The 15,222-nt window shown below is 58.0% G+C and overlaps 1 protein-coding gene across 1 annotated transcript; it reads left to right on the forward strand.

Annotated features, from left to right (window-relative positions):
- Window positions 1–1,246: 1,246 nt before the first annotated feature.
- On the forward strand, window positions 1,247–13,775 carry LOC119105816 (uncharacterized). Its single transcript, XM_037229339.1, has 7 exons — window positions 1,247–1,401; window positions 5,348–5,407; window positions 7,490–7,564; window positions 9,139–9,351; window positions 9,767–9,961; window positions 11,351–11,560; window positions 12,718–13,775. The coding sequence occupies exons 1-7, from the start codon at window positions 1,285–1,287 to the stop codon at window positions 13,108–13,110; spliced, it is 1,263 nt and encodes a 420-aa protein (XP_037085234.1). The 5' UTR covers window positions 1,247–1,284; the 3' UTR covers window positions 13,111–13,775.
- The last annotated feature ends 1,447 nt before the right edge of the window (window positions 13,776–15,222 follow it).

Genomic DNA, 15,222 nt, shown 5'->3' on the forward strand with positions numbered 1-15,222 from the left:
CACCGGTGACGGTACAAGCTAGACCGATCAGATTTGGTGCGATTCTTGGTATTAGCAATTACTCTGCAAGCAAGCACTTTTCAGGCATGCCTGCTAGAACCCAGATTATGTGTTTCTATTCTGATCACAAGGCGATACCCGTGCACTTGTCTGGTGTTCGACTGGCAGATAACACTAACAACGTCAACATCTGTCACAGGCAAGTGTGAAAAAGATGCAAGAGCCGTACGCAACAAAGCCACGAAGAATGTTGCCCCTATTAAACAACGATAGATATTGCTCTTTTATGATGGAACACCAAAAATTGCATCGCCAGTCTCGTGACAACTGAGTTCATCGCCACCTAATGTGTGACGTCAAACGACAGAGTTCTTCATTTATTATATAAAATTCAGTTTTTTTCTCAGCGAGCATTTGTCATTTGTCAAGTCAACCTCACAGTAGGAAAGGGCAGCTCAATTGTTCAAGGTACGAATTTTGGGCCTCAAATTAATTCTATGTCTTGCTTGCTGGTATGGGATCCAACGAATGAGGTACTTCCGAAGTCGTATCTCTCATGAGATTTTTTCAAAGCGTATCGGAGAAGAAAGATGTTTTCCTCGTGGTCCCAAGCTCATACCCCTGAAAGGAGCACTAACCGACCAGAACCCCTCTCGCATCAAAACATAACTTGCCATCGCCGTCCTATCCAGACTCCTCTACCAACAACCCTCATGACCGAGAGGCGTGCCGAGTCTTCCCAGGGGCGGCCGCGCACCGCCCATACTGGCCGGTCGTTCTGCCGTCCCATTCCACCGGCCGCGCGTTCTAGTCGCGCCCGCCAGCTCGGCCTCTGCAGCTCACATCGACTCCAAACGCACAACGTCGCCCCGATTTTCCGCAATCTTAATTAATCACGGCGCCATCGGTGGCGAGATCGTTAAGGCTTCTTCATGCAGCGAGTGCGTGGAGGAATTCAGCGGCTGACGTCTTCCAGGGGTCGCTCTTCTCCACCCGCGCCTGTTTACCTCGTTTCGCCACCATACAGTAGCGACCGGCCCGACAAAAGGGCAGCCGCGCGCGCGCGCGCCCTGTTTTGCATAACTGAGCGCGCCGCGCCGGCCGCTGATTATGCGCCAACCCTTGCCTTTTTGCGGCGGGCGGCGCAGCAGCTGAGTGCGCCCGGCGGCGGCGCCGGCGGCGCGGCGGCGAAGGCCAGCCTCGCGCGCGGCCGCCGCCGCCGCGCCGCCGCAGAGTCGAGCGGGCCTCGGAGCGCGCGAGCGGTGCGCCTGGTCAGCAGCTGAGATGCAGAGCGCGGCGGTGCTGGTGCTGTGGGCGGCCGGCCTGGCGACGGTGGCGGCGGCGACGGCCGAGGATCGCTCGGCACGCTCGGCGCAGTGCAGAGCGATGTGCCTAGACGAGGTGGGTGACGGATTTTTTATTTGGGGGAGTGAAGGGCAGTAATAAGTGTGAAGGGCGAGTCGCCAAGGTGTGCCGGACAGTGAGCACATGTGTGGCCGGACTTTGAATGACTGCTTAGAAAAGGGTCCCTTATCGTCGTTTTCTTGGAAGTATCTATTGTGCAGACGGCTCTAAATATCCGGCCCTTTACCCGTGTTTGGTCACCAGCTGATGACGCACGCCGCATTGGTTTGGAAGGTGACAGAGTATTTTGTATTTACATATTTAGTTGTACATTATCTAATTTTAATGGATGGAATCATTCTTTTGACTATGGTTCTCGTCAGGTGTGTTGGTAGGTGCACAATTAATCCATCTGTGATACTAATATCTCGTCTGAATCCTTCCTTCAGACTATAATAATAATGATTTTCTATTGACGTTTGAGATATGAGGCTTTATATTAAACGTGCAATTCTTCTGAAGGCATCACACACACCCGCAGTACTTAGCAGCAAACAGGGACTACAACTTTTGGCACGCATTTCGCCTAAAATCGTATCTGGACTGCACATGACCCGTGCACAGAACTTGGTCCTTGGAGGGTGCTGAAATATACTGCTTGAATCCGTTCGTGGCGCACACTGACGTGACATTGTCGTGGTAAGGCGATGGTGTCTCCCCTGCCGGTTCAGTCACGAGCGCGATGTTATCATTGTTCGACAGATCGCTGCGGCAAGCATATCGAAAGATCCTTGCCGACGGATTGCTCGCGAGTATCTTCTTTTCTTTGTGAAGCTGTCAGCGTTTGCAAAAATGCCATGGCGTGACTTGGTGCTGTTCTTCAGTTACTTTATGCTCGTTACTTCTGACATTTTATAATCTGAAAACTTCACACCGATGGACATCAGGAGCTTACTTTCTCGGCTGTCAACGAATACGTGCAGTATGAATTGGCACAGCTGAACTCGGATTACATAAGACGCAACTGAGGACGTTAGCTTCGCTAATTTTTTTTGTGCATGGCAAGGTAGATTAGATGAGGCAGCCATGGCTCGTCATTTACTACGATTGAGCGCAGTAGATACACCCTTCTTATTTCAACACTAAATTTTAAGATTCAAAAACTACGTTTACCAGATCGACAGGTTTCTTTTAGCAAAAACCGACATCCACAGATCCTTTCTGTACGTAGCTGCTTAGTTTCATCGTTGGTTGTATCGCAGAAACGGACCACACACCGCACACTGCACCCACCCACGGCGTCTCCCTATCTTATTCAGCCTTGCAGCGGCTCACGTCTGTGCAGCCCAAAGAGGTGTCACTGACTAGTGAATGAAGAAGGCCGGGGGGGGGGGGGGGGGCGGAGACGATAGATATTTTAGGTTGGTCTTCTCGTGCAGCCATATAGGTCATTTTTGTTAACTGGGACCACGTTTACGTGCAGACCGCCAAAGTCGCTTTACCTTGCTGCAGCCCGGCACCGTCTCACCAACTCCTGAGCTTTCTGCTGCATCCACATCTCCCCAGCAGGACGGTGTCTACCACTCTCCCAGCCCGGCGGTGGCTCCCATATTCCATGACCGGCAGCGTCTCTCATCTCACCATCCTGGCGGTGTCTCCTATCTCCTCGGACCGGCAGCGCCTCCGCTTCGCTGCCGCCCCGGCAGGCGCTAATGACCCGCCCACCAAGATGGCGGCCGAGCGCGCGCGCCGCCGGCGCCGCGCCGCACTCGGCCCAGCTCGCCGTGGCCGCGGTCTGCAAACACGCCGGATGCTAATCAATTAGCGCGTCATTTCCGGTCGGCGACTTTGTCAGGCAGCCGGCGACGGCGGCGGGCGGGGGGTCGCCCGGCACCCCCTCCCCTCCGCGGCCCAGGTCGGACGCGGACGGTCTCCGGGCCGGGCGGCCGCGCCGACCGGCACAAAGCCGCGGCCGCCCGTCCGCCGCCGTCGGTCGGACAATATCAATGGCCGCCCCAAAGACCGCTTAGAAATCTGGCGCTATTCAGCGTCGCTAAGGGCGCATATTTTCGCGGCGAGTACAGGCGAGCCGGCGGGGTGCATTCATCAGGAGCGCTATCAGCGTGGCGGGCATTCAGCTGGTGACAATCGGCGCCGTCTAATGCGCCGGCGAGCTGTCGTGGCATTCACAGCGCGGCCGCGCCAGCTGACAAATAGAAATAAGGTGTAACCAATGGCGCTAAACGGCAGCACGGCACCGCGCTCCGTTCACACAGCCATCGAAAAGGCCGAGGAAAATAGCGCAGGTACGGTTTTGTTCGGTGCGCTGGTCTTTTGCGCAGTCCGCTTCTACCCTTTCGCTCGTGTGCTCGCATGGGCACAGCACCAGCAGCAGACGGTGCTGCAGCGGCGCGAGCGAACCAAACTAGCGTGCTGTGCGGATTTGGCGGTAACTTTTTAGCTCGGTCTTGCACACGACACCGCAAACGCAAGTTCTTTGTGGCGTAGTTCGGGATAAATCTCTGTCCTGCTCATGCGGCCACATTGTCTGATCACAAGAACTAATGAGCCTCAGCGCCGGTGAGATAAAAGGCTCTGGATAACAAAGCACGACACTGTGACAAAACCGCTTTTTCGCGTTTCTTTCGCTGTTCATGCGGTCACATACTCCGAGATAAGGGAACCACGAGCGTGACCAGCTCTATGTGTGCGACGCTCACCGGAGCGTGCAGCAGGCCGAGACCAGATCTACGATTTTTCATTAGGACAGAGATTTATCAGCTGGACAGGTTGCACGATTTACGCGAACATCTGTCCGCCGCCGGTGCGTCACGTGATCGATTGCATCGCTACGGCCGGCGGCCTCTCCAGCCGGCTTATTACTGGCTCCCGGGTCCGCGACAGATTCCGCTCCATTGTGCGATAAATTGCCTGACTTCCGGGCTGCCGACGGACGAATACCCCGTCATTATACTGTAATTGAAAATCGGGGCGACCGCGGCGCCGAGAGACGCAGCGGTTCCGGAGTGGAGGCTGAAGTCACGCACAGCGCCGCCTCTCGGAAACTGCGACGCTGAGGTAACCCCAACGCCGCAGTGGCGACGAACGGCCGGCGCTAGGGCGACTGCACTGCAGCACAGGACAACAGCACCGGGCGGCGCCGGCCGGGCACCCTCGCGCCGGCCTATCAGTCCGGCGCAGGATGCGCGATGAAAGACGCGATAGCCGTCAAAACAGAGCACTAGCCCTGGCAGGAATAGGGCGGGTGGGCGTGTTTTTGAGCAAACACGGCCGGCCGGCGCGGGGGGCGCCGCCGCGCGCCGGGGGCCGCGCCGCGCGCGCTACCGCGCCGCGGCCGCCGCCGAGACAGAGACGTAATCGGCGCGGTCGGGGGCGGCGGTTAGTCGGACTCTCGCTGCGCCATTGTGCGCGGCCCACCCGAGATGAGGTATGCTCGGCTGGCCGGCGGCCAATTTGTCGACGGGGCGGCAGTAATGCGGGCGAACACCGGGCGCGTAGGTACAGGGCCAGATCGGGCCCGGTCTGGCCTTGTGTTCGGTCCGTCCGCGAGGCGCACGGTCTCAGCGCTCATTAATTTGCTGAGGAATTTCGTTGATAAGCTTTTTGTCTTCGTGCTTGGGGGCTTTGTAATGGAAATGTCCGCGTGGAAAGGGTCCACGCATAGCTCGGATTTATTGGGGCACAAATTTCGTCCCGGACTTCGTTTCCTGGCATGTGAGGGAGGCTGACTCGCAGCCATTCGTATTTGATGACATGACTTTCGACAGTCTTAGATGATATCACAGCGATGAAATATCGAATCGCTTGCCGTCGTCCGAAACCTTTCCCTCAGAGTACCAATTTTGGAGCCAATTATCCACCATAAAACCTGGCCCGGTTGTACGCCTAGCTCTGTTAATGTCATCCACGGCCTCATGAGTATTTCAGCCCTGTATTTACTCCGGGTTGTCCGCTGGCTTACCCCTCTTTCTTTTTGTTCCAGTACCACATCGGGAGAACAGCCTCGCACACCAAATGCTTGCAGAACCAGTTTTGTTTTATGGTAAGTATGGGAGGTGAACGCACAAAAACTGCTGAGCCGCGGGACCCACTAGCGCACCGTGCCCACGCGCTGGTGTGATGGCACGATAGGGCAGGAGCTGGAGTTTGTTGTGCGTTCCGTACCAGAACATTCTTGCTGAAGCCAAAGTTCTCATGCACGAGATGCGTGAGTTCAGGGATGAATCCGCAAGATGGCCATTTTAGATCGCGTCACTGGCCAAAATGTGAAGCATGCTGATGACATTTGGCCTCCATCATAGAACCGCATGATGTTATGTTAGCCCGTCGCATGTTTTACTATAAGATAGATAGAGAGAGAGAGAGAGAGAGAGAGAGAGAGAGAGAAAAAAAAAGAGAGAGAGAGAGAGAGAGAGAGAGAGAGAGAGAGAGATATATATATATATATATATATATATATATATATATATATATGTATATATATATATGTATATATATATATGTATATATATATATATATGTATATGTATATATATGGTTTATTTAGTTATTTGGTGTCGTGGTCCACCTCACTTTGTTACATACGTTATCTTCAAATGTAAAACTTAAGTTGGTTTGTATCGTGTTAAGAAAGTTTACATTTATGTGTCCTATGCATTCGTGCGTCTTTTCTAGTAGTCTTGGCTTTGCTCACGTAACGTGTTGATCATTGGCATGCAAATGTACATAAATATTGTTAATGTTTATTTTCGCTGATTATGTTTCGTTACGATTCATGTCAAGAGTACGGGTCAAAACTCACTATGCGTCGGTTATCCCTTATCTATTGCCACCACTGCAACACTCGCCATGAGACCTCCCAGCTTTTCGAAGACCACTTTTGTACTCGACCTGTCTGAAGAACGGATCTGTCTTAGGACCGAGCGTGTGCTGCATTAGCAGCCGACGACAAGCAAAGGAGAATTTTTGTACAACCACAGCCCTATTGTAATTATTCAAAAATGGCATTGTGCGCAACCGGGTCCGGTTCTCAGTACATTCAGCGGTTTTGTGCCGCATGAGGTTAATCCCCATGTGCGTCGGCGTATTTTAAATCGCCTTTTTATGTCCGATCATCCTGACATCCCTTTGTCTGCGCAGTCAACGGCTTCTAAGCGCGCGCAACCTGTCCATTACGCACCGACGAGCCTCGCTCGCGTGCCAGCGCTGGCCGGCCGACCGCGGGGCCCGCCGAGCGCGGCTGGCCGGCGAACCGAGCAGCGCTGGGTGGGCCGGCCAGGGCGCGACCCCGGCGCGCCGCGTCGGGCCGCGCGCTCCGCCCGCCGGCGCTTCCTGCGCGGCGCCGGTAGTCGGGCCCCGGCAGCGGCGCTAATCAAGGCGACGGCATCAACAACAGGGCCGGTCGCGGGGCGGTCGGCGCCCGGAGGCTCGAGCGGCGTCAGCTGGCGCCGCCGCGGGCCGTAATTGCCGAGCGGGCCGGTGGCGGCGTGGTGGCAAGGCTCACGAGCCGTGCTCGGCCGGGCGCGGTTCGCCCTTACGGCCGCGCGCCGGCGTCGGCGAGTAATTACCGAGGTCTTGCGTCGGTGGGGGCCATTAGGGTACGCTGCGGTCTGGTGTAATATGCCCCTGTAGGTCGGCGGCGGGGTGGGTTATGCTAAGAGGACCGGTGCGGCCGCCTGATGGAGTAATATCAGAGCAGAAAACTGTTTGTCCGGCGCCAGCCGAGTCGCCGTTCTCCCGAGCAAATACGCACAGCTCACGCCCGCTGAAAGCCCGTCATTAAAGGAGCCGATGCGGATCAGCTGATGACACGGGCGCGACGGCTAATATGAAACCGCCTGGTCGCGATAACCGATAAGCGACGGCACTAGAGACACTGGCCTCTCGGCGGTAATGCGTGTCTTTGTGGATAACATCGGTGACCGGGGCATCTTCGCAGGCGGCTAACTACACCCGAGCCTCAATCAAAGGCGCCGCCACCGCTGCTTCGTGTGTCCGGCGTCATGTGCCCCTCCCCCTGCCCCTGCCCCTCCCCCCACGGACCATGACCGCTGTGACAGTCGACTGTTCCCCCTCGCCACGGACCATGACCCCGGTGACAGCCGGCCGTTCCCTCTGCCCGCAGTGCTGGGAGAAATGCGCTTCCCTGCATGACGTACTGACTGCCAAGTTCACCTCCTGCGAGCACGTGCCCGACTGTGTAAGTACTTGCCATGCAGCGGCGGCGCGAACGGCTGGTCGCGGACCTGTGCGAATGTGCAGGCCGCGGCGGCACTCTCCGGAGATGGAGGTGCCAACTGGCCGGGCGGCATGCGATAGCTCCCCGCCGGTCCGCCGCTATGGACCCAGCGTCGGTGATGACCACGCTGAGGGTCGTGCTCAGGCCGAGCAGCCATAAACCGGCCATCATCAATCCCCGCAGTCACACCTCTGACAGTCCGGACTTCAAGGGCAGGTTTTGTTCCGAGAGCAGCTAAGTCGTTACGCTTGAGATGCCCTTAAGTATTATCGTTTAATTACGTGAGTGGGCTGTTCAAGGCCCTTATGGCTGAGCGCCGTGCAGGCATTACAAGAGAGCGAGACCAAGTATCGGCAGTGTTAGGGGCAATGATATTAGCACAATGATGCCAGCAATGACACGGAACACTTCACAGCGGCATGATGTCAGGTACTAAATTTAGAACGCAAGGGTACGGCATTCATCTCGGACAGGATTTACTGCTGGATCAAGCGCCGTGCGCGGTCAAGAGCCGTCCAATGACCATAGTGAGCTCATTTGTCTATGGAATTATGCATTGCGCTAGGCGCATCTGCGTTTTTCAACAGCGTCAACAGCCTGAGCTCAGGAACCCAAGTCATTGTAGTTGCATTGTATGGTGTGATCTTTGTCTTCCTCAGCATGCATACGTCGTGAGCGTAATGCTATTTGACTTTAAACAAGCCAAAGATTAGGTAGATCGCCGAGGCGGTAACAAGGACTTTTACACCAACAACTGCAACACTGCAAACGTGCACGTATCTCGCCGTTTCCACGAAGGCGGGACAAGTTGTCATAACCGCATCGCTTTATCGGCACGATCGACGTCGCACCAGTCCTGGTGTCCGTCAGCTAGAGCTCCACCGCGATCCGTCTGTTGTCACCACACGACAGCCGGTCCACACGACATCCACAAGCCGTGCCGACGCTGGATGCGGCCGATTCCGCCGATAGTGACAGCCAGTCGTGTCGCTGTCGTGTCACGTTCCTGCCTTGCTGCGCCCGTGCTGTGTAAACCCCTGTTGTTTACATTTCACTGCCGTATCAGCATTGCCGTATCGTCCTTGCCACGCTGATCTCTGCCATGTTGATCACCGATACGTTGGTCCCTGCCGCATCATCCCTGCCGCGTCCGTCCCTGCCGCATCATCCCTGCCGTGTCCGTCCCTGCCGCAGTCTTCCCTGCCGCGTCCGTCCCCGCCACATCATCCCTGCCGCGTCCGTCCCTACCGCAGTCTTCCCTGCCGCAGTCTTCCCTGCCGTGTCCGTCCCTGCCGCAGTCTTCCCTGCCGTGTCCGTCCCTGCCGCAGTCTTCCCTGCCGTGTCCGTCCCTACCGCAGTCTTCCCTGCCGCAGTCTTCCCTGCCGCAGTCTTCCCTGCCGCAGTCTTCCCTGCCGCGTCCGTGTCTGCCGCAGTCTTCCCTGCCGCAGTCTTCCCTGCCGCGTTCGTCCGTGCTCCATCGCGCCCTGTCCCGCTCGAAGGCCGCCGTCGCTGACCCTCCTTGCCCGACGACGCAGGTAGACGCGGGATGCCAGATGGCGTGCAGGTTTCACGCGTCTCCGCCGAGCGCGCCGCGGGTGCTCTCGCTCCGCCCGGCGCGGCTGGAGGTGGAGTTCGGCTGGTCGGAGGCGCGCTGGACTGTGCTGGAGGCGGACGCGGCGCCCCGCCACGGCAGCGTCGTCTACCTGCTGCTGGCCAAGACCGGTGACCAGTGGAAGGAACTCGTGCAGGTCAGTCGACGCTGTCGCTCGACGGGGCTGAGCCGGGGGAGGGGTAATGAGCACTGCGCTGGCACGAGCTTTGTTATGTGTCGTGACACAGCAGGGTCGTGACGGCTGAAGAGCACCGCACTCCGATTGTGCGCTCAGTGGGAGTTCAGTTGATAGGGCCAGTTAGCGAGCCGGCTTAGCGGAATAATCAGTGGCTCCCCCTCCTCCTCTACCCCCACCCCATCCCATGTAGTTTCTGTCGCTAGAATGCTGCTGTTGGTTTGAACAACAGAACTCAACGAAGCGAAACCTCACCTCCATGAGAATTTTACGCACCGTCATCCGCTGCTGTTAAGCCTCACCACCATAGTCCTTGCCCAGTGCCTTCGCGAGCTGGTTGGTGACGTCCCCCCCCCCCCCCCCCGCTCTCTGGCAGACGCCGGAGGCGAGCGTGGTGCTGATCAACCTGCGGCCGGGCACTGCGCTGCGCCTGCTGGCGATGACGCGGCACGGCCAGCTGTCCGCCCTGGAGACGGTGTTCGCGCCCACTGAGCCCGACCGGCTGGTGCTGGACGTGCAGGAGAATCAGCTGGACGAGGAGCAGCGCCGTCTGCAGACCTACCAGATCGAGGTGGGTGCCGATCTCGGAACGGGGGCAGGTGTGCAGGTCAGGGGTGTTGCCAACGGAGGGCGGCGGGCAGAGGCGCGTCCGCCAAATCTTGGAGGTTATGATGGCGTTAGAGGCGTCGCGTGGAGGGAATGGTCCAAGATTGCCTGCCCGGCCATCAGCCGGTGCTGCGGCCTTCGATGCTGATACTGAAATGTCATATCTTGATCGGGTTTGCAGATCGCAGACCTGTACCAGGTCGAGGTCGGCTACCTTTACAGATGGATATCAAGATCAGAACCATTCTGATCCGGTTAGCATTGGGAATGATAGTAGCGAGTATGCGCTCGGGGCCTGCTGTGCGCAAATACCTGTCAGGAGCACAGGAAAAATGCTGACACCAGAGCTCCCGTGAGCGTGGCGTAGCGTGACGTCCGCATGGCCATGGTGTAGTATCCTGCTGATTCTTATAAGCTGTACAATCCTTTGCTTCCGCAATTTTTGGCTTATCGGGCCCCACCCTGGGGCCCACCGGCATGAACTCTCTGTGATGTTCGTCCTGGCGAGAGGCGTCCCGTCCTGCCCGCCACTCGAGCGCCGCCCGTGACATTCAAATGACGGGTATCGGCGCCGGTGCCGGCCGCGGAGGGGGCCGCGCCGGCCGACCGACCGACGCCCGTCCCCGCCGGCACCGCTGGCGGACCGGCGCACCGCAGGAATTTATGCAGATGGCGGTCCCTGCGATTGGTCTGTTTGCTCTCCGATGGTTGGGGTGCCGACCACGTGCGTCGATTTATTGCGGAGACTGGGCGGCTTGTGCACTGGTGTGACCTTTCGCGGTTGATTAGCATGTGTATGAGCACTGGCGCTCGCTTGCGTTAGAGCCTGTGTGCGATTTCACGTAACTTGGCAATTGAGCTAACAATTTATTTACAATGCGTTTGTGCGTCCAAGATATGGACTATGGAAACAGTGTCAACCCTCTTCATTCTGACAGCGTGACGTTTAATCAGCGAATTTTGCTCCTCCTTTGTGAGATGCAGTGATAAAGTCACGCCGAATTTGAAAACAGTTGCCATACGGCTGGTGAAGCTGCCCGGACATTTCTAGCTTTGTTCACCCGAGTGGTAACAGCATTACTGGCCTCGCAGCACGTGGCCGACAGATCATATCAGGATTGGCTCCTGATCCCCTGACACATCACGTCAGGACTGGCTGCTGATCCCCATGTTCCTGCATCCGACACACGCATTGGAGTGGGATCACCCGCGTCCCCGCCACATCCGTCGCACGAAGACCGCTGCTGATCCGCATCAACACCATGCCCGGCGCCGGGCTGCCGGGCTTCACTGTGTCTGCGGCTGCTGAACACGAGGCGGTGCTGACCCCAGCCCCCCTCCCCGCGTCCGGCAGATCCCTGGCGCCTGGCTGCTGGAGACGGTGTCGGTGGCGCGGGACGACAACATGGTGCTCGCCGAGGTCAGCTGGGAGCCGCAGACGGCCGGGCCGGCCGAGTACCTCGTGACCTGGGAGGTCAGCGGCGGCGGCATCAAAGGCCACCTCTACACGGACATGACCTCGGTGACTCTCAGCCTGTGGCCTGAGTCCATATACAACATCCAGGTGTGTGACGTTGTTAACACTACACGGCTGGTGAGGTGCTGCGCTGCATATTGATGAGCTGGGAGGTGGCTTGGGTGGCACGTTTTCCCAAAAGATGATCGTGAATGGTAAACGCAGGGGCGCTGTCACTTCGAGTGAGGTTCTCAGAAATGACGTCAGTAAGTCGCGGCGGATGCATTGTGTGTCGTAAGCTGTGCAAGCCTGAACCACAAAAACGATCGCAGTCTGCCTGAAATTTAAGAAAACCTTTGTGCGTTCATCTTGCACGCCGGTCAAAACAGGCCTCGCATTTCCGCGGAGCGCCACCGCCGCAAAAAATCGCCGCCCCCTCCGGTCGCGCGGCGAGCCCCCGCACGACTCGGGCCGCCGGCGGCCGACGCCTCTCTTTACGGAGCGCGGACGCAGCCAGCCGCTGGCTCGGAGTGCCGGGCGGGCCTGCCTGCACGGGGACCGCCCGGCCGGCCCACGCGCCGCTGCGCGAGGTTTTTGCCCTCTGCCGGCTTGTTTCCCGGTCGGCGGCGAAAAACTGCGCTCGTTAGTGGCGGCATGAGTGACGCGCGTGGCGGCGCAGGCGCGCCGGCGCCGCCATCACGCGACGTCACTCCCCGAGCGCCGGCGCGGCCGGGCGTAAATTGATCTCAATGGGGCATTCGACATTCCTGCGGTGGCGTATCGCCGATGCGGCGGCGGTGCGCGCGGCCAGCTGGCGCCCGTGCGAGGCACCACCGCCGGCGGTGCGCCGCCACTTGAGTTATGGCCGCTGGGATTCCGTTTTAGGTCTGCCCGGGCCGAGGTAACTGCATCCTAATTGGCGTTATTAAATTTTGCAGCGAGCAATGATGCCACGGCATGATAAATCGCCGTTATACGATGTAGAAGTGTGATTATTTGCATTAGTTTGATTCACCAGGGAGAGCGGGCCAGCGGGTGGGAGGCTTACGACAATTAAACTGCGGCAACAAATCTGAATAGGCGCCGGAATGGAGTCATAATTAGCGTCGTGTGGCCCGAGCCCGCGCCGAGGTGGACCACCAGCGCACCGTGGTTTATCGCTCGGCCGCCTGCGGCGCTAGCGGCGGCGTTTCCGCTCGCCGGCGGCTAGTTCGCCGACGGCCCGCCTGCGGCGCTAGTGTGCTGACGTCGCGCCCGTCCGGCAGGTGGAGCTGATGTCGGTGGAGCAGGGCGTGGAGCCGCTGCGCTCGGTGCCGCTGGTGATCAGCACGTACAGCGTGGCGGCCGGCCATGCCGTGCACAAGGTGCCGCGCTCAGCGCTGGCCGGCAAGCCATTGACGCAGCCACCGCTGCGGGCCGACGACTCGCTGCTGCTGCCGCTGCTGCTGGTGCTGGCGCTGTGCTGCGCCACCGGCTGCGCTCTGATGGTGCTGCTCCGCCGGCTGTGCCCTGGCGGCGAGCTGGCCGAGACGCAGCGCCCCCTGGAGGAGGCGCAGCGCCGCCTGTTCGCCGTGTCGCGGTGCGTGGCGCATAAGTCGGTCGCTTCGCCGATAGATGTCGTTGCATTTGCCGGCGTTCACCAGCCGCGCAACGTGTAGGGAAGAGTGAGACAGAATGAATGAGCAGCGAATGTGTGCTGTTTTGATATTACGTGTGTCTTCATATGGGACAATTTGTATGTTAGCTGCTTTATCGGCTATGATGACATGCTGTAATTATTTCGTGCGGGATGGCTCGCGTTCTCCGCTCGGTACCACGAGTTCCTACAGTGTTAGCGATGTGTTTGTTCGTTAGAAATATTTCAGCTCAGTGTTAAGCTAACACGGTGGTGTGAGCGCTTTGTACCTCCGCCTGGGTCTGCAGCCCAGCGCGCGGCTAACCTGCGACCATGTGCCGTCCAGACGCGGATTTTACCATGCATGTCAAGTATGTTGATGCTTCGTACGCAGCTCAGAGGCGCCATGCCCGGCCTCTCCGCGCCCATAGTCACCAGCCATTCTGAATGAGACCCGGCAGCGCTCCTCCATCCATCTTCACCGGCGTCTCCGGCCGTCTCCAAGCACCGCTCCCAGGTGTTGACAATGCGCTCGGCCGGACGGCGATTCGGGTCACCGTTGTGTGGCGATTATCTGTGATACGCGCATATTCATGAGTGGTGTCCCGCGCGGCCCGGCGAGCGTGCGTGACCGCCGCCTGCCGCGCGCCGCGCACTGTACAAATACGCCGCGGATCTGTGAATAATACACGGTCGTTGTCGCTCGCACGGCTGCGTTTCGCTTCGGCCGGCGGCGTGGATGGTGCGGCCGGCGGCGGAGGCAGACGCGGCGCTTCGTCTCCATTACCGACGCGGCCGCTGCCGGCGCCTCCCGGTCTCAATTATCAATTACGGCTCGGCGGCGCCGGCGCGCGGCGACGCGGGCGGCGCGGCGGAGGCGGCCGACCTGCGCCAGCGCCGCCGACCGGCCGGCGCGCGCCGGCTATGAAATATGCATGCCTTCCAGTATATGGAGACTAATGACCGGGCACGAGCGGCTGAGCTCAAGACACCGGGCGTCTGGAGGCGTCTGGCTGGCGGCGGTGGCCGTCTCCAGCCATCACCACCGGAGCCGGGGGCTGAGCGGAACAGGGCCGCCGCCGCCGGCCCCGCTGCCCGTCCGGGCGGACTCAGCTCCGTTTTTGTGGCAGTGCGGAGGATCAGGTTCCGGGAGCGGAACGGAGCCGGCAGTAGAGCGGCTGAGCGGCGACAGTTGCAGTGTAAATAACCCGCGCGGTGCCCACACGGGGCTGCGTGGGTGGCCGCCAATGCTGCGACTATGGCGTAAAGCAGCACAGTTCTCCGATGAACTGTCGGTGCATGGTTCAAGCTGTCAGGCACACCCAGAAATAAGCACTGGAAATGGCAAGTAAACGTCCCTTTAAAATCAGGAGGAATTATCAAGGGGTCATCTCGTGTCAGGATTCGTAAAGACGCGGAGCCAAGTGTAAGATGGGTGCGTTTCATCTTCTAACTCTGCGCGCTGGAGGTTGCTCTTTCCCACAGATATTACCTAGATTGCAGACAAGCAAAGGTTAATGACAAAGGTAATGACAACTAGGTTGAATAGGTTGCTCGGTAGCCTACCTGGGTAGTGCCACCGTGGGATACGTTCAAAATACATAACAAACCTCTACCAAATGTGGTCAACAAAGAGTTTCCACCCGTCATACTGACCGCATGAAAATAAAATTGCCTACTAAAGCTACTTTATAAATCTGTACAACCCCACCTCTATATTGAGTTTGGTGCGAACGAATTGCTAAATACTGCTGCCTCGGTCAGCTCTGGGGAGGGGATCGATAAACCCCTCATGATTTCTATTCGATAGCATTGTCAGAGAACAAGTCCTCCGCCCACGTGTGCCTTTGTGGCGGTCGTATCAAGGGAAGATATGAGCTATCAAAGACAGCGCCGCTGGTGGTGCAACGCTTGAACGCGTGTATTTTCTTGATCAAGATGTTGCGATTGTCTCTCCAGCGTGCAAAACACTCGCGAGCTGTCCTAGCATTGTTCAGTGAAGCATTCTTTTGCTTGTCGAGATGGGCCGGCGTATGGTTTTCCTCTGATGGCATCAGCCCTGTCCTTAATTACATTTGTCGAACATAAATCAAGCAAGTGGTGCTCCTTGAGGCGTGCATGCATTTGAACGCATTGTATTTATTATTCATGAAGC

Source organism: Pollicipes pollicipes, unplaced genomic scaffold (assembly GCF_011947565.3).
Source record: "Pollicipes pollicipes isolate AB1234 unplaced genomic scaffold, Ppol_2.1 Scaffold_2555;HRSCAF=2994_pilon_pilon_pilon, whole genome shotgun sequence".
Taxonomy (NCBI): Eukaryota; Metazoa; Arthropoda; class Thecostraca; order Pollicipedomorpha; family Pollicipedidae; genus Pollicipes; species Pollicipes pollicipes.